General features: G+C 47.8%; 1 protein-coding gene across 1 annotated transcript in view; it reads left to right on the top strand.

Annotated features, from left to right (window-relative positions):
• The first annotated feature begins 6,625 nt into the window (after positions 1-6,625).
• Positions 6,626-22,332, top strand: part of LOC144128671 (dachshund homolog 1-like) — a 57,627-nt gene continuing 41,920 nt past the window's right edge. The window contains exon 1 of the mRNA XM_077662258.1: positions 6,626-7,269. Coding sequence (XP_077518384.1) covers positions 6,686-7,269 — 584 coding nt within the window. The 5' untranslated portion in view covers positions 6,626-6,685. The remainder of the gene's footprint in view (positions 7,270-22,332) is intronic.

Here is a 22,332-nt window from a genome sequence, read left to right as displayed (position 1 = left end):
TGATACCTCCTCAAAGAGAAGCGAAAGGAAATAAAAGTACAAAGAAGTAGGTATGTTTAATAAACTCGGGCCGAATACACTAAAAAATAAAGAAAGGAAGTCTGAACCTTGGTTTATCCGGAACGGAAGGCGGGGAATGTCAGTAAGAGGAAAAAATAATGTGAAGAAAGTTTACGAGCATCTTAGAATATTCAAATTACAGCTTTCTCAAGCTGTTGGTTCGTGTGCGCAGGAAGCTGTTGTGGTTTTAAAACACGAACTTATTTTCCTGCCAATGATCAAATTCATTTCTACTTATGCATGGAAGTTAATGGTCAAATATCTTGGGGAATCCCCCAAGGTGCGATAGATTTGTAATAAGGGAGTAATTACTCATTGACATCCACCCAAGCGCAACCATACGGCTACAAAGGAAAGTTTTACAACTTTCTTAGCAGCTTCATAGTTAAGAAGAAATTCGTCCTGGTCCGAGGCATGAAAGTTAAGAAGGCATTATGCTGATAATTCGGCCAAGGGGAAAAAAAATCGCACAAAAAAGTCAAGTATACGTTTGATTTACACTAAAAAAATACTCATTGAATGAGTGAAAGACACGTATTCCCTTTTACTGTTATCGGGCTTGTACTAAACGAGTAATCATGTGGCCAGTTATTAGTAAAGGCCAAACCCTCGATGCCGATGGCTTTTAATGTGACCCTGCGATCACTTCTAATTCATATACTTCACCTCCGTGCTAGCAGTGGTTCCTGGAGTTAAGTGAGGAAGGGTTAAAGGCTGGCCACGAACCCGAAGACAGCAGGAACCGAGGGGTTCTCCGCTCCCCCAGGCTGACCCGCAAACAAAAAGTGCGAGCGGGCGATGCCTTCCTTCGAAGCCCTGCAACTAGCACGGCCGCTTCGGCGGCTTTCCAAGCGAAGTAGCGAACGCCCGCGTGTAAGATCCGCCACGTCAGCGGATCAGAAAAGGGTGTCGGCGCCCGAACGCCTTTCGTGCATCATTAGCCGCGCTGCCTTTTGGCGCACGCCCGACTGTACACACTGCAGTCTCTGGCGGGAGATGATACGCACCAAGACGCGCGTATCTTCCTCGGAAAGTTCGCGACTAATATCCAAGGATTCGCTTTAAGTTTTTGCTCCCTTGATTTCGTATTACGTCGAAGCGCGTTCAGGTGCGCGCTGACGCTGGTTTCAAGATAGTGTGCCCAGCATGCAGCCATTAGACGGTGCTGCATGATAGTGCCTGAATATCACGCGGGGCGGAAGGCGTACTGGGCGAATTAATTCGGCTTGCGAGGGGAAAGCAACGGAAATAATTAGGGAAAGCAACGGCGGACACTACATGCAGTTCAAGACAAGGAGCATGAAAGACGATACAAAAGAAAACGCTTACCTCGAAAACTGACATAGTGGCAGAAAGACACTAAAACTACAATGAAAACAGCATGATATGGAATTATTCTAGCTCCTCGCAATTAGAAGCATGCGGGAATATACATTTTAGCCATCAGATTTTCCCGTGCATAGATTTACGGATTGAGAAGTGATGGATACAACCTAAACACAAATCCGCCTATAAGGGAGTAAAAAGGGGAGTAAGCCGTCGTCTAGCGCCTAGGTTTTAGTTCTCTCTCTAGGTCTTAGTTCAGAAAAAGAATGAAAAGCTTCAAGCTGATGTGCGCAGGGTAGAAGGACGGCGCGTAGCAAAAAAAAAAAAAAGTTCCGCGAAGCTTTTGGTGTGGACAAGTTGTAGGCGGCTCAGTTCGAAGGATCACCGCTTTCTGACGGCAAAGAGCTTGCTTACACACTGAAATAATAGCGCTTATGATCGACATAGAACCGAGAACTGAAAGACAGCCGTTTTCACAACCAAAGTGTGGCGACGTCAGGGTTTTTTTTTTTTCTTGCTCAAGAGAGAACTAAGGCTTACTGAAGTCACTTTGTTTCTAAAGATCAGGACACTTTTGCCGCACAGGGGAGACAAAAAAGAAGTTCCAACGACGAAAATGAAACAACCAAACACATGGCCTTCGGCACTATCACGAACGCCACGAAGTTGAATCAAGTGCCGGGAGATAATATTTCAATTTTAACTCAGAATTTTTTGCCTACGAAAGCGCCTCTTTCTGCTGAAGAAACAGTAACTGAGTCATGAAGAGCCCAGCTATCGAATTTTACAGAGAAAAAAAAAACCAGATGGCGTTTTATTCAGTATCCCTTTAGTGTGCATATACGGCGAAGGGTGTTGTAACATCAGGAACGGATAAGTGAGAAATGACTTCAAAGAAAACAAAACGTGGGATGCAGACCACACCCAGATACAAAGGAAATGTCCTTTTAACATTTCAGGGAAGAGAGAATACGAGTACAAGGGTTGTGTGGGAGCGGGCGTTAGCATCGCGCGAGCTGAGGAAGCAATGGATTTTTAGCGACGCCGGGCGTGCGGCTGAGGGTTTTCTAACTGGAAGTGTCCACATTGGGAAAGACGGCTGTTTGCGCTCCACTCAGCGTATGACACGCAGATATGCACGCAGCGTCGAGACGTATAGAGGGCGCGCGTGGCAGAGGACGGGTGTGTGAAAGCCTCCAAAATGCAGGGATACACAATCTCCCACATACGCGCATGCTTACAAAACTTTGGCCTCAAAAGCAGCCACATAGAAATCGCGCTTTCCACGAAATGCGGAGTGTGACAATAAGAGAGTAGGAGCGAGGGACGACGGAGTAGCAGGGGAGTATTGATTGGGGAGTAGTATAGTGAAAGAGTGTAGAACAGACGTCAAAGCAAAGCGCGGCCACAAAGCTTGACACACGCGCACATGCATATGAGGCAGATAATATGTAACCACAATAAAGGCGTACCGCTTAAAATAGACACCCAGTTTTTATGCATTTAAAATTCTGGAAGTTTCGCTGATAAACAAATAAATTGGCCGCATCTGTTTACACTTTACACCAGAGCTTCATTTCGCGCTTTTCATGTGTTTTTAGTGTTATTATTTATTTTGATAGCATCGCTTGTTTCGCTTGTACAATGCACGCTGACGGCGCTCAAATTTAGCGGGAGCGACGGAGCGTGAACATCGTCCATGAACTTTTTATTTTTTATGTCACACTGGAAAAAAAAAATCATGGGCTTTCCCCGATTCCTGGTATTATAACTAATGAGGCGCATTTAATTTGAGTTACACGCAAGAATTTCTCCGGGAATATGTGGTCAAGGACGACTTCATGTTTCCCCTTCATTTTTTTTATCGTTTCCTGAATTCTATTTTATTAGCTTTAATTTCGTGCGCTGCTCCGAGCACGACTGGCTCTCTGTAAGCGTTCATATATACTGTATATGCCTCGAACATCCGCTCGGCCACAAAAGCGCACGAGGGATCACCGAGAGCCGGTTCGCGCAATAAGAAGGCCGGACCAGCCGCACTTTCCATTACAGCCGCAGCTTGGGTCGAGTCAAGCCGATCCAAGCCGAGCTCTCCTGCGGGCACCGCTTCAACGACCACCACTCGACGCCGAGTGCAATCGTAAAAGCGGGTCGCAAAAAGGTCGCTCGTTCTGACTCTGAGCCGGACGCAGCAGCTCACTGCCCTTCCCCCCCCCCCCCCCCCCCCCCCCTTCTCATCTCTTCGCTCCACCACCAACTGGGTATATCCTGTCGGTTTGCACCCCTGATTCCCGTCATAAAAGTCCAACGTTTCGCGTTAAAAGACGGACATACCGGTAAGAGAAAAATGGGATGGGCTTTTACTCGTTTATTTTAACAGCGCAATCTGTATGGCGGTCATTTTATACCTCGCGTGCTCTTGCACTGAGTTGCTGTTCCTTTCTTTTCTTGAGCCGCCTTGGGAGTGATCCGGATTTTCTCCTGTTTCGGGGGGAGGTACTCGTGCGTCCGTATGCATGCGATGGCAAGAAGAAAAAAATGTGACTTTCGTTCTGACATTTGTCACTGAAAGCCTTCCTCAGAAAGAAATGGTTCCTGCCTCTCCTGTCCCTTCCTATTCCTCAATGTTGTGAGCGGGGATTTCAAGTGGACAGGCGTCTTGAGGCCGTGATTTCCACGCGACTGCTTTTACAGGAAGCGCGATGGAATTCTGAGCGGTATGTGGTTTTGCCAACCGAAACCATTTGGAAGGTGTGTTTTCATCATGTTCTTGTTCTTACGTAATCTTTCGTTCATTGAGGAGTTTTCCATATCAGCTGACTGTCCACTTTCCAAATTCGAAAGAAATCACCACTTTATTTTCTTTGTCATTTTTTGTCAAAAGTTCTGATCATTTTAATTACATTCCAAAGAGATGGTACTGTCAGATGTGAAGCAAGCAGCAAAAGGCGGTTAATATAAACAGTCGAACATTCGTCATTTATATGGCAAGCTATGTAAAAAGTAACGACGCTCCTGAATACTGCCATGAAAAAACGTCAAAAAGGTGCAATGTCACAACAGAGTAAGACATGTTGTCATGACGAAAGTTCACAGCAAAAGAATGGACGGAAACAGTTAAAGCGGCGCAGCTGCTTCGACTTGCAGCCTGTTCTTTAAAAACAAAAAAAGGCTCATTAGTAGAATAAAAAGTTTGTTCTCTTTTTCTCCTTGTATGCGGTGCAGCTCTTCATATACTGTCTTAGTCGTCGTAAATTCCTGCACGCAACAGCCGCTTTCCAGAAACTCTTAAAGGCATGTTTAAATTACACTCTAGTACAGCTGCTAGGTACAGGCACGTTTAAATAAGTTTTGTGCCGGCGGTAGACACGTCTCCGCATGAATGTAGTACACTTGTACTTAACGTGTTTCAAAAGGATTGACTAGTGGGCGGGGCGAATTGATGCATAACTTCTTGAGAGCGACGTGTCCTTGTTTGCGTATATCCGTCCTGCTCGGCGTTCTTGCAGTCTTGTGCAGAGAAGCTGGTCATCTTTAATGTGCAAGCCTCCAACATCATTTTTTTTTTACTCCAAATGCCATTTTCTCTATGTTGGTTACAAATAAAATCCCTCCATGTTTGGAACCTCCCTCCTCTTCAACGGAGTGGAGTCAGACTCCTCCGTCTCTTTCAGTTCCGGCTTGTGGGCCTCGCAATTTGCCTTGGGGCAGATAGAGATTCCTCGTCAGGACACAAGCGACAGCGCGCCCTCCAATCCAACAGCTGCAGCGGGGAGTCCGCCGGAGCAGCTCAAAAAACAGGGCCACGGATCGACGGGGTCCCCCCGTCCTACTGGTCAGGCGACCGAGTTTTGAGGATTTCTCCCTTTTTTACTTTGCCGTCCTTTTGCTTATCCCGCTGCTATCGACGGCTGTCAGCCCGGGAAAAGAGTGTGTCATCACGCCTGTCGCCTGTTGGCGGTTACTTCCTCCTGCGTTTCGATCAATAAAGGGGGCGTCGGTCACGCCGACGCGTCGCTTCTTTTTCGTCTCTTGTTGTTTCCATGTCTCTCTAACTTTTTTTTCTGCGTGTGCTTTGGGTCGTTCAGCCGGCGAAGTGTAGGAGTCGCGAGAAGTGGACGAGACGCTTCGGACGCTGGCGCAATTAAAACGGGACCTGCTGCTATGAAAAGGTAATGCAGTATAGACTAGGTTGACCAGTGGGGCCTCACGTTTTACGTCCTGCGAGAAGTCATGCCAGCCGGACCAACTCATGCACCAGGAACTCATTGCGATTGCAGTCGAGTCTACTACACAGTGTATTGCGAATACAGATCATAAAAAAACCCGGAATATAATCTGCTGCAAAGAACTGAAAAAAGAAATCCTTTTTTCCCTGAATGCTTTTAGGCATAAGGTTTCGCCTATTCCCGCTTTATTCAGGTATTTCTTTCGCCGCCTGGATATTGCATAGTATGTCGTAGATGCATCAGTATCGCATTGTCCTTGTATTACTATACATAAGAAACGGCAAGACCTAACGAGGAGTTGGAAAATGGAAAAGAAAATAACGTCATCATGTTACTTGCGACAGTAGAATGGCACCTTTGATTTTTCGTCGCCTAGACATATAGTTGAAGGAAAAGAATTATTTCTGGAAACCACGTCATACACATGTCCTCCTCTTACCTACACTAAATTCTGAGTTTACAGTTAGTTCCTCGCAGGCTACCTTAGAAACACCATAACGTTCTTTCCCTGACCACCTTACCAGGCAGGACTCCATATCAAGGTGTGCGCATTCAAGGCAGGTCAAATGAAACTTCTTCCGACAATGTAACGATATTTGTAATTATATGCAGCGCGTTCACAGATGTCTCTGTTTCAGCGTAATACGACATTTAAGGGCAATTAGTGCAATAAATCCATGAACCCCATTCATATGACCTCTGGTGATAAGGGACCATAGACCACTTCAGACCCGTCATGCACTTCGATACACAGCGTTGTCTTTGGCTCGCCTCCTTCGGGCACGGACACACCCGAACCACGCTCCAGCTGCAGAGGGTCCACAGTCGGCGCCGGCGACAGCTACCAATGACGAGCGACAGCCGCGCGTCGCCGCAGCTCGCCGGCAGGAGGCGCCACTCTCCGGACTGCGCTGAATCCCCACTCCCACTTCTGTAGAATCTATCCCTCTCCCTCCGACTTTCCCCCTCCCTGCTATCGCCACCACAGCGGGCGGCACGCCGGCGGACGCGCGCGATCACTCGCGGGCCGTTCGGCAGTTGAGTGCGGACCAGGTCGGCGCGCGCTGAGCATGGCATCGACCGATGCTGCCTCGCTGCTGCCCGAGAACCTCTCGCTGGGCGGCGGCGGCGGACCTCCCCCGCCGTCCTCGTACCTGGCGAGCGACAGCCGCGACTCGTCCCCGTGCGGGCCCGACCTGCCGCCGCCGCTGCCTCCGGCGTTCAACGCGGCCGCCCTGTGCGACCAGTTCTGCTCGGTGATCAACGGCTTCCGCGGTCTGGACCCGCTGTCCACGGCGCGGCTCAAGAGCCCGTCCCGGTCGGTGGCGGCGGACGCGACCGACTGTCGCCTCATCGAGTATCGCGGGGAGAAGATCGCGGCGTTCGCGTACCGCGGCGAGTATCTGCTGTGCCTGCCGCAGGCCTTCGAGCTCTTCCTCAAGCACCTGGTGGGCGGACTGCACACGGTGTACACCAAGCTCAAGAGGCTCGGCATCTCTCCCATCGTGTGCAACGTGGAGCAGGTGCGCGTGCTGCGCGGACTGGGCGCCATCCAGCCTGGCGTGAACCGGTGCAAGCTGCTCTCGTGCAAGGACTTCGACTCGCTCTACAAGGACTGCACCACTGCCAGGTCAGGACGCTGCGTTCCCTTCGGGTCGGTGGCATCGATACGATGCTCTCTCTCGCTTCTCTCTTGTCTTCCTCGTGCTCTCCATCCCAATCGCCTCTTTTTGCATCTTTGCGTTCCCCGTGACTGTGCGTGTGAATGCGCTGCACACAATTTTAATTGCTTAGTGTTTATTAGGCTACCCCTTAGCGCTGTTGCTAAATATGTTCGACGTCCGGCAGAGAGCATGGGGCATGCCGCTGTTTTCATTCGTGCCCTTCGAGTTACAGGTTTTGTTAAATCGGTACCAGGCACGTGAACGCGTTTTCTGATAACGGCATCTATAAGACAGCCTGAGGTTAAGGAATTTACGTCTGTTGTGTTACTTGCTACTAGGGCAACTCAAGAAATTGTGGTTAGTTGCATAGTCCCACCTTCGATACCAGAGGCGGCTACTCGCACGCCTTGTTTCGCTGTCAATCATGACAGCACATGTCGAAACTCCCAATGCTATAAGAACAAAATAATGTACCTGGAAAGGGATCGTGACAAAGTACGGCCAGAGGTGAAAAACGCTTCGCTTAATGTGCATGGTCTAGTTTCCGTTGCAAACGCAACTCTCGGAGGCCCTATAAATGGTAACCATTTAGAACGCCGTTGGAAGAGGCAAACACATTTTTTTATGTTTTATTCATACTTTAAAGTCTCACTGATTACCTTCTTCATCCTTATTTTTATTCTCTTGTTGTCCTGTAATGAAAAAAACCGCGGCGCAGAGCGCCGCGTTCCAGTTACATCACGCGTTATGGTTTTTCCGTCGTCTGAAAAATATTTACGCTATATTGCCACACCATGTCAACTTGCTGCCAGCTTCAAGGTGTTGGGTGGAGCTCTCGTGCCAGTTACTTGCATCGATAGTTATTCGACCGCACTGCGCAGAGATAGTTCTCAATAGCGAGGTCAGCCAGTGTGGAAGAAACAAGCTTGTGGGCGCACAACCTTTAGGCGTGTCGAATGTATTGACGAATTTCAAGCAGTCATTAATTGATGGCATTCCTCGCAAGCGTTACAAATTCTAAAGTATGTTATTGTCCGCAACGCGTCCCTCAAAGAATATATTTCTTGCAAGGTATGGTGTCAAAAGTGCCCGTACCGTAACGCGGCAACCCGCCTTACGCTCCAATACGTCTTCACATAATAACGCTTAGCTACTTGCTTGAGCTCCTGCCTTTTGAACGGCTAATTCTCGGTTTCCTAATTGTGCTATATGTTTCACAACTACAAAAGCACTTGCTGCTTTTTTTCTATACAGCGCGAAAGTTCGAATACCTAATCTTTGCAGCCTGCGTTAAAGAGTAAAATCGTATGCAGCAGGATACCAAATCATGTGTAAATTTTACCTCACGCACAGTAAAGTTCCTCTGAATTTTAAAAATCTTGGGATAGAAAATTTATCCTTTATACTTTTTAATATGCCAACGATACCTATAGCTTGTCTTTGTTATTGTTTCAACCTTATGCTTCATTTTCGTCACCCTGTAGTTTAAGCACGTATAAATATCCCTGAGGACTCCAAGGTATTGTTATCATCAATGTTCATTTAGTTACAAATCGCGATTCAAAGCGTATCACGGAGCTTGCGCTTTATCCCAAGAGAAAGCTAGCTCTGTCAGTTAATGCAGTTTCCACTGGCGGCTGTACCAGAACTGTGGTGAAAACCCTTTCAGGCTTTCTTTAGCCGCCGTCACTGCAGCGTCTGAGCGGTGATGGAACAAACGTAACTCGTGTGAATGCACTGGCTAACACTAATACCGGAACCTCGATTTTTGCCCACCACTCTGAAAACAGGATACTATTCATAGGCACATCATAGCCGCTTTCTTTGTCAGAGAAAAAGATAAGTAAAAAGTTTCGTTGCAGGTAGTTTCCTGTAATCATGCGCACTCACAGCACCACAGTTCACCTTCGTGTCCGCGACTTTCTCCCCTAGCCAAAGCAATGCAACATAAAACCTTACTGCTATTTAACTGCGCATGAAGTGATGCCTACTCCCTCTCGCTGCGAAGCTTTATCCTTTCTCCTCATCTTATCATCCTCTCGTCCTTGTTACCCGCTTGAAGTGCTCGATCTACTTTTAAGGAGTTCGCCCCTCCAAGTCATTTTTTTTAAATCTTTATGCACCATAATAGAATCAGGGCTTCTGTGAAACTGCGTCCCCTTGCTGAAAATTAATTTTTTTTCGTAGTCGACTCCAATTTAAAACATTCGTAATAGCGTTTTTAGATTTTTATATATTTATTTCCATAATACTGCTGACCGAATGTGTCCTGTAGGGAAGGCAAAGAACGGAAAACGATTTGCATTTAAAATAATGCGGTTTGTGTCATACGCTCGCTTTAGGGGCGTTAATGGGAACGAGAGAGCACCGCCATCGAATAAAGCAAACAGGTTAATCCAAATTTCTCGAAACGATTATGCTTTTGCATTTGAAAAGTCGATGTTTGATATTTTGCAAGAGCTTTGCCGAAGAATAACACTCTATACACTATTACTATTCTAACAAGGTATACGTTTCTTTGTGATAACTTTCTACTTGATTACTTAGTAGCCTGACGCTATAAGCACCTTTCAATGCCCGTCGAAAAGGTCACATACATTGTCGCATAATTTCAAAAATCATTTTTGATTTTGAAACCTCTCGGAGGTGAGAAATTCATCTGCATATAATGCGTGAATTTATTTACCACGTTTAAGAAATTTTGGCAACCACTGCCGCCCTCTCCACAAGTTTTAGATGAGTGACTGAAAATAATACGTGTCCATGCTGTTGTAGTAGTCAGGCAACTCAATGATACTTTTTAATCAGTGAACTAGAAAATTACTGAAAGTTATCTGCGAATTTGCGAAGGTTCTAGATATACATAGCCAGACATTAACGAACACTGCTTGCATCGAACAGATATACAAATTTACTCGTAGCACCAAGGCTACAGTATCCGACTTGTTCAGGTAACTAGAAACAAGGATACAAGATAAATAGAACGACATGAGCGCTGTGATAGCCGTCTTTTGCGCGCACCGCTCGTCTGGTACGCAATGCTTTAAATCAGCGCTTTATCCACCATTGTTCGCGATGCGATTTTTGTAGATATTCTTGTCAAGTCCGTATAGAAGAGAAGATTGTAATACTATTGCCGTTTATTATAGAGGAAAGACGTAGGCATCGCAGAACAGGCACCGTTTTCATAATTGCCCACCACCTACCAAAGAGTTCTTTATTTTTTTTCGTGGTTACATGGCGACACCTCATTATGAAAAGCAGCTTTTCCAGCTTTGAGCTTCGCTGAAGCTAGCATGTTTCGATCGTTCATTTTAGCCGCAAGTACACGGCATCAGTTGCCTCAGTCTGTATACCACAAGGACTAGAACAGAAGGCGGAACCAGTAGTAATACTCTGTTCTCATCAAGTGCCGAGTTCCCAACGCGTACCTGTCATGAATATATCCACTGCAGAGCGTGGACCGTCTGTGCTACGCGCAACGTAACGTGGGTGAGAATCGCCTCATCCTCCCGGGGAGAGCAGTCTCGGCGAGCCGAAACGTCAATCAGCTCAGCCCACAAACCGCCACCGTCTTTAAGAGCCTTTGACAGGTGTGTACGCCGCATCCCTTCTTCACGTCACTCAAGCTTCGCGCCTCCAGACTTCGTCCGCTGTCCAGATGCTCTGATTTATGGACGCCCCGTGTCTTGGGACACAACGGAGGAGATTAGTATTCTCAAAAAGAGAAAGAAGAAGCTGGGAGAACCGCGCGTTTTCTTTTTTTTCTCTCTCTATTCCCCGCGGACAGTGTAACGCGGTTCGCATTGTTCCTTTAGTCGGCTCCACCTCTTTCCGTTGCTTCCACTGTGTGGACGAGAGCCGATGAATGCGATAGCGATAGCTCTGGAGGAGCGCGCCGAACAAAACCCAACAAGGAATCGTGCGCAGTCGCAATCGCACGAAACACCGCGGGTTGCGAAACATTCCTCGCGCACGTGTAGACGGTGCGAAGACAATACGTTTTGTTTCTTGCACTGGTGAGCATTGGTTTGGAAGGAACAATGATGCTTTGTTGCCGGAGACTATGTGAACAGCTGATGAGCGCTGAAAGATATAACTGTACGCTTACCCAGCGGGCTCACGGGCACGCACGCAGCGTGGTTGTATGACCCAGTTTAATCTTGTTAGCACTGAGTTAATGAATGATCTGAAAGCGAAAGTGCAGTGAATAGCCAGCTGAGGCGTCATTGTGTCCCTAAGCGGGTAGGTGACGAGCTGGTTAATGTTTCTGAGATCAGGTTTACATGTATCGCAATACCGGTTGCCCAGAAGGTCTTGTCCAAAGACGGAATCTCAGCTCAAGTGATAATACGCGTTTTCGTTTGTCCTATTACTTTCTTGTTTTAGTGCAACGTTAATGCATTCTTGTTAATGTCCTTCTTTTGTAACGTTTGTGCAAAATTACAAATACACTTTGCAATAACCTTTTCCTAATCTTAATTAAATATTTTAACAACATATATGCAGCCTTTGCTAAAATGGTGACGTAACCCTGCAAGATCAGATGCGCCAATTGTGATCCCCCACAAGTTTAACCAATACCTCGCGAGGGGCGACGAGGGCGACACGAATTACAATACACCACAACTAATACACGCAACTTACACGCTTGTCTTCTCAGGGACAGGACGACTTAAAGCTTATATAGCCAGCCGTGAAGGGTGCCATATGTGATAGCGGTGAATATACAATGTTTTCTAACGAAATCTATGACAGGCATCATCTCAAAAGTTTAACTTCAACGTTCGCCTAATTGGAAAACATAATTACTGCGCAGACAGTGGCGAAAGTTTTGAGATGCAATGCTTCAAAATATTGGCAGTGCTGTTTTGTGGATATGATTTGAACATTATAATAAATTAGAATTTGTAATGCTGTTTTATATTTATGATTTTAACCCTAAAATAACAAATAATCAGCGTAATTGTTAGTTTTGATGTCAAAAAACTAATGTTTACGATACAACCGTACGGTATTAGACGAATATTTCAATGCACATGCAACACGTAACACTACCGCAACTTACGCAGCAGTTTTATAACATTATTATAATGTTCGGTGTTTCCACGCTACCACGAATATTTTTTTTCAATTTCTTCAACATGGAGTTCACCACATCCTCTGGATTCGTTGAGAAACTGGTGTTAGGCATGTCAGGTAAATGTGCTCAAAAGAAGCATTTTTTTTTTTTTTGAGGGACTCCTCACCTCGAACGGTTTTTCTGGAAAGCGTGCCTATACGCATCGCCCCTTATACCCCAGCGTATAAAAAGAAAAAGAAAGTAAATACGGCCCACTACTACAGGAGTCCGAGCTGCTGCATGCATGGACTCCCACTTTTTCGGCAGGAGTGTTACGACCCCCAAAGTTCTGCCACCCGTGTGCAAGGGAGTGCATTAATGTACTCAAGTTGTAGTGCCTGTGTAAGGCGCCTGAACATGACTCGCTGTCTTTTTTTTTCCTTTCGCTCTTCTTATCCCTCTTTCACAATGCAAGAACAGGAAAAAAAAACAAAGAAGAAAGAAACTGTTTCAAAGATAGGGATCCGGCGGGGTCTCCATATCATTACTACCTCGCACGCCTTTCATTCTCACGCGTGTTTCCAGCGCGGCTTACAACACTCTGAATGAACCGACCCCCGCCGCCACCGCGTCACGCATTGACGCTGTCGTCGAGTTGTCGCCGCGAGCAGAGTGGACGGACGTCCAATAAACTCCCCGGGCCTGGCTCCGTTTCGCAACAAAGTGCACGCCGCAGCAGCTCGCATACGTACCGCGTCCGAGCCGCTCGACCGTGCGCCTTGCGGACGCACACACACGACACCAGGCGGCGCCGCTGTCGACGAGAGTACACACACACAATGGTACGGCCAGAAAGCACCACAGAAGAGATTCAGAGAGAAAGAAGGAAAAAAAAGAAAGTGAGCGAAGACGGCGCGTCTTTCCGGCCGCGGTGGGAACAACAATGGAAGCGGCTTGCGCATTTCTTCGCGCCGAGTGATCGCTCCAGCGACGTCGTGCGCGGGACTGGTTGCAGGCCTTCGCGGTCGCGCCACGCAGCGGACTCGGCACACACCATCAACCCTACTTGGCAAGCCTGCCTGCTGGAGTGTGTAACGCGCTCGCATATATACACCCCCCGGCCTGACTGACGCGCCCTTTTGTTTCGCCGCAATCTGGCATCTCTTCCCTCGCTCTCCTTCATCCTCTCTTTTCATTCTTCGTTCTCTCGGTGTTCTTTCCCTGTCACCTTTATGGTCGAGCCACCCGCCTGCGTCTTCTTGTGAATGAAGTGCATTCTTGTTTTCACTCTTAAAGAACCTCACGCGGCCCACCGCTCCGCGGCGAGACGCCGGTGACGCGAGTTAACGTGCTACAAGAAAAGGACGCATGCGCCGCCCATGCGAGCGTGGTGACACTGTCGCCACCGGTTCTGTGGAGTCCGGGCAACCGATACCACCGGCCTCGCTTCCTTCTTTATGTTGTTCGGTTAAGCGCTTTGCGCATTCTACGGGCGTCTTGTCGTGACGTCCCCGCGTGATGCCACATGTATAAGCGATGCAGCCTTGTCCCATGAAGACAGCATTGTTGCGCTTGGTGCGTGTGTTCCCGTGGATCACACGGTCGTTGCTGGGCGCGGACCGCGCCACGAAGGTCCTTAGGCCGTATAAACCCGCCCGGGGAGAGATTGGTTGGGAGAAGACTTGCAAAAGCATTGAGCAGGACCGTTCTTGACACGCCGCTGAAATCTGCTCCCGCAACTCAACCGTGGGCCTCGTTTCGCAGGCGCTAAGCACTGATACGGAGAGGAGACACACGTAACCTTAATTTGTGACACAAGGGCATGAGGGAGACATTTAGGCTGCATGTTCACTGGTTGAGGGACGCCTCCCCCCAAGTTGGGGTGGAAGTCATAAGAGCGAGGAAATAATTGCAATTTAACACTTCCCTGGATGGAGCCATGCGACTACAGAGCAAAAGATGTAGACGTGCAGTTTTCTTGCACATGTTCGCTGTTTGAGAAAAATTCGTTTCGTTCCGAGGTTTTCCTTCGTAGGCGTAGGCCTGCGCTAAGGGAGATAGATGCCAAGTGTAATCTCTCGTTTTTACGTACCGCTGTTGTGCGTGTTATAAGCTTCGTGCTCCTTCCAACTACCGTTTTCGTAGATGACTTCTCGGGAAAACTGAGGCGCCAGGTGTACACGGAATCCTTAAATCTCTCATTTCATATTTCTTCTGCAATGCATTGCATCTTAACGAGATTAAGAAACACCTCTTTGTTATTTTGCTCAAGTTGTCATTTGTGTGCCGTCGGTCATTGTACGCTATCTTTTTTTCATGGACCACTGGCTAAAATCCCTGCTGTTCTTTTCTATGAAGTCGTTTAAGCGTCCGCATCAGCGAGACTTCCGTTAACTTTTCGACTCAGGTAAACGGTTAGCTTACCCGCGTAGCATCACTTTCAAGCAGACGCCTACTATACCGCGGCTTCCTCGCAGCGACGTTAACAGGGCATCGACAGGCAAATTTCACTCCGCTTCACGAGTGTGTACACATACAGCAACAGTTCGTCTGTACACTCGCCCTTCATTTCGCACAGCAGGCAGGTGAAGCGCAGAGGTCGGAACCGCGCCTCAGTCCAGCTAAATCACTTGTAATCAACGTGGCTGCTTCCGTGGGGCAGCGGGCTGCTGAGAGGGTGAGGTCAGATTTCGCGTCCGGCCGCTCTCGCCCCCCTTCCTCGCACGGCAGCAGCAGCCTCTCGGCCACATCGTTCGCCCCGAGGCGCTCACGATGCTGGAGCACGCCGGCCTGTTAGCCGCTCCGGGTGCAGTCTCCCTCGCACGCGCGACGCACTCTCGCTCCATATGGCGCAACGCGAGACCACCTGAGCGCAGTGCGTTGAATCACGCTCCGGCGCTGTTGCGACACGAGAGAAGAAGAATCGGTTCCTAATAAACGCACCCGGCGTTATATATATATATATATATATATATATATATATATATATATATATATATATATATATATATATATATATATATATATATATATATATATATATATATATATATATATATATACATACCCTGACTTTTGCAAATAGCGCTACCGTGTGTAGAGAGAGCGGTGTTTTGTCGCACACGCCTTATAGATTTTGGTCGTGAGGAAGAGTGAAGCGAATTAGAGGTGCGTATTACTGAATGGTATCGGTTTTTTGTATTTGTTTTTTTCCTGCGTGGAATTGATTGTTCTTTTTCTTTTTAGGTATAGAAGCATTACCGGCAGGTGTTTAGTCGTAACCTTATACACTCCGAGTTTCACCAGCAGCAGCGCCATAACGCTACTGGCTGGAAATGCGTGCGGTAAGCAAAGTTTGCGGCACTGGCATGAGCTTACACCCAGCATATGCGCGTGCCTTTTAAAGAGCCTTAGGCTTGCATTACGGCACTAAGGTTGTGGTTTTATAATTCGTATATCATCGTGCATTACAGCTCACTTTAGCCGCGTCAACTTAGATGCACACCATTGCTCAATCTGAAGGATAGAGAAAGGGAAGCAACTGAAATGCCCTTTGGTCACCTTTTCTTTCCTGTTATGCGTTCTTGCAACGCAGGCCCCTGAATTGTTCTTGTCCATCGCGTCCCGCCTCTTTTTGTTTGTTTTATTGTTTTCCCCTTGCCACTCGCTTAGTGCACATTTGTCCCCTCTCGTATATATTTCCAGAGAGAGAGAGCTCAGCCTTTGGCTACTCGAGAGCATACACCCCGCCCTGCTCGCCGAACCATTGGTCGACACTCGGCGGAAACTTACGCATGCCGCCCATACGGGGGCACGTACGCTGTTCGACTGCGCTGTGCTGCGCGCTTGTAACGCCCGCCAGAAGCTAAGCATTCGCAGTCCAGTCACCGGGTGTGGAACTGCCACACCCAGAAACACTCGGAGCAGCGGCGGCCCAGCGCAATCGAAACAGAGCTGGCCTGCAATTCTGTCTGTCTACTCTCCTCTTTCTCTCTCTTTCCCTCCTTCGCGCGCACGCAGACACAACCCGCCCAGGTGAAACGACGACTGCGACTCTCGCAAATTGGCAAATTGCCCTCGGACCGTCCAGCTGCCTTCCCTCCCTGCCTCGCCTTCCGACGCTCTTGTGTTTGCTTCTGCTCGGGCAGCGTGCATGACTGCAGAAGGAGGGAGGCAGACTGCAGCGCGCGCAGTAGCAAACAGGAATGACCCGAGCGCGCGCGGTGTGTAATTCGCGCAGGCAGTCATTATACGAGGCGGCGGCCGAGCAGCTACGCACAGAGAACGACTGCTGTTTCTGCTGCTGCTTCTCCTTTTCGAAATGACCGTGTCCATATATCTGAGGGCAGGCCGCGCAAGCTCCACAGAGGAGTTACGAACGAACGAACACGACATTATACGAACGACCACGAGCGAACGAAACAAGCCTCATCCCCCCGCCCCCAACCTCTCCGCCAGTGCATCCGCGCCGGTGTTCGAAATGCTGCTGGTCACGTATGCAGGCATGTTCCACGCTGCCTGGTGTAATGCGTTGGTCGCGCAGGCAGCGACACGTCCAGAATTCTACTCACGGCCGCTTGTTAGGAGGACCCCCCCCCCCCCTCTGGTCTTTTCGAAATCCAACTAGCTTCGTTTTGCCGGATGTGTGTGTGTGTCGACGGTGCCGGACCGGCGACCAATCGGCGACTGCGGCCGGTCATTTGGGCCTCGTTCGCAACGAGGGAGGCCGTTGGACCAGAACAACCCGAACGGGGCCTTCCGCGGAGGCAAAAAGAAAGTACGAATCCAAACGTGGCGTGTCATTGGCTTCCGCTGCTGCCGAAGCGGCGGATAGCAAATCTGTCATTATGCTTCTCGCGCGCTATGCAGTCGAGTGTGTGTGGCCATTCCATAGCCTGCGGCCATGCCGCTGGGCTGTCTTCCACGTATATATATATATATATATATATATATATATATATATATATATATATATATATATATATATATATATATATATATATATATATATATATATATATATATATATATATATATATATATATATATATATATATATATATATACCCTCGCTGGCATGCTGCCTAAACCCCGTGGCGATATATATATATATATATATATATATATATATATATATATATATATATATATATATATATATATATATATATATATATATATATATATATATATATATATATATATACCCTCGCTGGCATGCTGCCTCAACCCCGTGGCGATACTTGTGTGCGTATAGGTTAGATGGCGCAGCTAGTTATAGCAATATAAAAAAGATACAAGAAAACAACAGCGTGGTACGGGAACGCTTGACAATAACAGCGGTCGCAGTAATCTCGCGCGAGTCGCACTGCTCGGGTGCCCCGCCATGGGCGACCAAGCCCCGAGGCCCGCACTGAGCGCTTTGGCAGCTGGAAATGCAGGGGATAATTGTAGGGCTGTGATGAATGAAGACTCGAGTTGCACCCAGTCGCGTTTATCTGCGCAAACTGAGCGCTCTTAATGCTCCTACTTGTATACATACACACGTCGCTCCCAAACGATACATTCACACGCTCGTTTTCCTCCTCTCCGCGGCACTTACACAGTTCTCGGATTGAAAGCTTTGCCGAGCCGGGGAAAGCAAAATAAAAGAGAGACAAATTTCCGCAGTCCTCGCATTCGCTCGGCGTCATTGCGGGCCGGGCAGGTATAGAAAGAAGGCAGCATTGGCCGGAATGGCCACGCATTACTCACCAGAAGCTGACAGCGTGTGTCTCTGCGAGCGGCATAATTATTATAATGCGGAGCACCGCTTTCTTGCTCCAGCGGCCCGCGCGATATATAAAAGCGCGTGCAGTGTGTATTCTATGTATTTGTTGTGAAATGCGCCGCTTCGGGCGCGGGGACCTCCCCGCGCCGAACGATTACGAAAAAAGTGGCCTTGCTCTCATTTACGAATTCATTGCGTAAAAGCATCGCTTCCACGAATGTAACCGACTGCGACCGTGTTTCTGCGGGGTGTGCGATCTCGAAGTCTCGTGTACGCATGGCTCGTTGAGTTGCGTCTCTAAAACTGCGCTATGAGACGCGCGTTTCTAAACTGGGATGCTCACGATGAAGCACATGATTACAGATGTGCGCTGTTTATCACAGTTAACTTGTTTTGTGTAAAGAACTGGCGGCTAGAAAAAAAATATGTGTGATGTAAGTCCTCTGAGTCAAAATCTATAAGCTAAGTATATTAGGCTGGCGAAATTAGTGTAACTTCAACTTCTTTAAACATTGAATGTTGATATAATTTCCAGTAGAGAAAACCTAGAGTAGACGGCGCCTTTTGTGCTCTCCAACATCTGTTGTACCAAATGTAACAAAAAAAACCCTATTAGTAACTCATTTTAACTACACAGAGAGATTATTGCCGGCACGTCTACTACAGGTTTACGCTTTTCTTGCTAAGCACAGGTAGTCTGCCAAAATATATATATTTGCAACTCCGGATAACACGTTTTGTTGTTCTCTGGTTTAGTGCTGCATACGTGTTGCAGGCCGTTTTTAAGTAGAGTGCTATCTCGCATCTGTGGCCTCTCCATTATACTTAGACATAAATTGCGTGCTACCGTCCGGGTCCTGGCAGAAAATGCATCGAGTACTGGGTTTTGTGTTCCTTACTTGCCGTATACAGGAAATAAATAGTTTAGGAACTGACGAGAACTTTGCACGTTGCGATAGCTGGCACATACCAATTACCAGAACACCTCATGCAAATTTTGCGAGTGGTCTTTTCCACACCCCACTGTTGGGCCAAACAAGATAGTCGACAACGCGCTTCGCCTTACCAGGAACGCGAGGAAGTCCGGTTTTCTGTTCGATTTTTCAGATATATGCTTTATGCTTCCTTTCCACAGACTTGACGCTCGTCCTGTAGCCCTTACGATATGTACGCCATCTTTGTTAGGTCAATTGTGCTATGTGAGAAAACCCACTTGCGTAATTTTACGTGAAGTCCTGCACGCCATAATTCCACACTTTTAAATAGCAAGATGGAAGGAAGAGGGCGGGTACAGATTATGGTACATCAGCCGACTGTCTAGAGAATCGTTCATCAGCACACATAGGCTAAATTAGCTCGACGATACCGTGTCTGACTGAGGTCTCCTAGACGGTCGACCGAATCTACAGTGCTGCATTGCAATAAACAGCGCGTTCCTGCGCATTTGACGCTGACACTTCCGCGTGTCTCTCGCGGAACATGCGTGGGCTGCAGCGTCACAACGAAAGGTACAGTGCCAACATGACCCAGGCAAGAGAAGAACACAGGCCAAACTATACGCCGCTGGTATTGCTTATGCGCATCTCCGCGCACCTGTTTCCGCCACCGTAAACGGTGTCTTTGACGTCGTGCGTCGTAAGTGAAAACTCCTGCGTGCACCTGCTGGTCGGATAGAACACAATTCCGACGACGTGCAGACTTTTGAGCGCCCTCCAGATTGTTTTGGGTTCATGATATCCAAGAGGAGGGAGGGGAGGGGGGGGGGGGGGGGCACGCGTTAGGCCGAGCAAGAAGTCTACCTTTTTAATACAGTGTCACTTTTTTATGCACATCCTTGGTCGTCTTCACGCCGCATAGTTTGGTTTTCAGGCAAGTTGTAGAGCGCATGTATACCACGCCTTTAAGCGCTAAATTTAATTAGGGTAAGAAAAGACCTCATCCTTACCTTTCAAGACTTTTGATCATTAGCAGAACCATAAGAGTTCCACTATACGGATAAAACGAATACAAAGTGCCCCGACTACTTTTCACCAAGGTTTCACTCGAGGAACGACAAATTGTTTGTAATTTAGATACGAAGCCTTCAAGCACGCGCAATATTTCCTATAAGTTTGGCTAATGCCATCACCGTAGACCAAAAAAGCAATAAGAGCATTAGATGTGGCGCAGTGGCAGACAATTTTTAGCATTTTTCCTGGAAGCCTTCCTGCAACCATTCTTGTGAGACGAGCGCCGAAGCATTTGAGTTTATTTTTGCTAGAAATCTAAATTTCTCGCACCTGGCGCACGCGCGCGCCGCGAGTCCTCCGTCGCGCAGCAGTGACGCACGCAACCAGCTTCCCTGAACCGGCACCTGCTACCGTCGGCGGGGGGGCCCAATGAGAATCGGACACAACGTTCATCTTCTTCCACTCGCACGGAGAGGATGTGTAATCATTCCCCGCCACGGATGGTAATAATCGTCGGTTTGGGGCGCGCAATATTTCTGCCATGTCTCTCTCTCTCCCTCTTCTCCGAGTCTGCTCTACCTTCGCTGCGTGGCGCATGCTCTTGGACATGCAACGGCGGCCAGCGTGCCAGTGCATGGCGCGGCCTTCGCAGAAGAGGAGACGGCAGCATCCTGCCGCCGTCCAAATTGTCCCTCGCCGCCCAGGCTTGTTTATTGCTCTGTACGGCGCGGCAAGCGAAAAAGATTGCTGCCTCCGTGGGAAATGTGCGCAATCTGGAGTCGCCGAGTGCTCGAATTGGCTCCGACCGCCGCTTTTGCGTGCACGTGTCTTGTCTATATAGCGACGTGTCTTCGCCGAAGGGATCGTCTCGTTTCGGATCGCACGTCATGGTAGCTGTAAGGCGGTATCCAGAGTATCGAGCAAACCGTCTCTTTGACCTACCGCGGTTCTTAGCTAAGTGAACCTGACGTTCTGCTACTGAACTGAAAGGTCGCGTGTTCGGCCCCTGCCGCGGCGGCAAAATTTCGATGGGGGTGAAACGCGAGCACGTCGGTGCACGTTAAGTTTCGGTGCGCGTGAAAGAGCACCACGTGTTCTAATTTATTCAATACCCTACTCTGCAGCACACTTAAAATGGCCGTTTTGTGTTTGGCTTCGGCACTGAACAATGATTAGATGAATAAAGTATCTCCTTCCCAGGGCAATTAACCGAGTAAAAGCATGGTTTTTGTATTAAAACACATGATTAGGTGCTACGCTGTGGTGTCGTGCACATGTGCAGGGCTTATTAAGCTTATTCGCTTGTCCACTTTACTTCAATGACCTATGAGCATGATCCGAGGAAAAAAAAAAAACGCGGTGTAGCAGTGCACGTTCGACGCGTTCTGTATTGGTGGGGATGCTGTACACATTTTCGTGGACATTTGTGAGACAGGCAGGGACTCCGGAGCTTTTTTTTTTTTTAGTGGGGCGGGGGGGAGGGGAGGAAGATTTCGAGCTTATTTTGTTATTTATTTATTTATTGCTCATTTACATAATACATTTTACATTATTATTTTTTTTTAATGCTCAAAGGTTGATGTAAGGGTCATGTTGTGGTTACGGTACTCAAGCAGTCAAGAAGATAACGAAAAGGCTTCCAAAGGAAACTGTTTAAGGGGCTGGCTCACGCCCACTGAGAACTAAATGACTAGGCGGCGGCGATAGCCACAAGCGTGCTCGGCGGTCATCGAACTGAATGCCTGTAGTTCTTGGCCGCGCTCAATTTAAAGCTGACAAGGAACCTCCGAGATAAAGAACCAAAAGCAACTACAGCAATCTGGAAAAATGTGGAAGCATTTGCACGCGGCCACGATCAATGAAGGTAAGTCTGGTCGCATTTCGCATTAGAAAGCAAAATGCAAGATTACAAAACAAAACAAAGCCGCTTGCCGGTGGTTTTGAGTGCGAACGAACAAACGGTATACAAAGATTCACGGCAATATAAAACGAATTGAAATGGGAAGCTTCACGCACGAGTAGTGATCAATTGCATTGAAAGAGCTGGTGCATAGTTTGTTTAAATTCTGCTCATCATGATCATGTACAGGGGTCAGACAGTCGCTTTTGTTGGGACATGACTAGTTTATGTTACTCGTATACGAAATTCTTTACAACTGGCTACGAAGCCAAGTATCTCGGCCCCGCTGTGGTTTGCATCAAAATAGTCCTAGAACTGAAGTGTTTCAGTTGTCAGAAATCTGATTCAAGGGCAAGCAGTTGGAGACAGGGA

Source organism: Amblyomma americanum, chromosome 4 (assembly GCF_052857255.1).
Source record: "Amblyomma americanum isolate KBUSLIRL-KWMA chromosome 4, ASM5285725v1, whole genome shotgun sequence".
Classification (NCBI taxonomy): Eukaryota; Metazoa; Arthropoda; class Arachnida; order Ixodida; family Ixodidae; genus Amblyomma; species Amblyomma americanum.
Note: the sequence above shows the minus strand (reverse complement) of the source record. Positions and strands in the feature narration are given on the sequence as shown.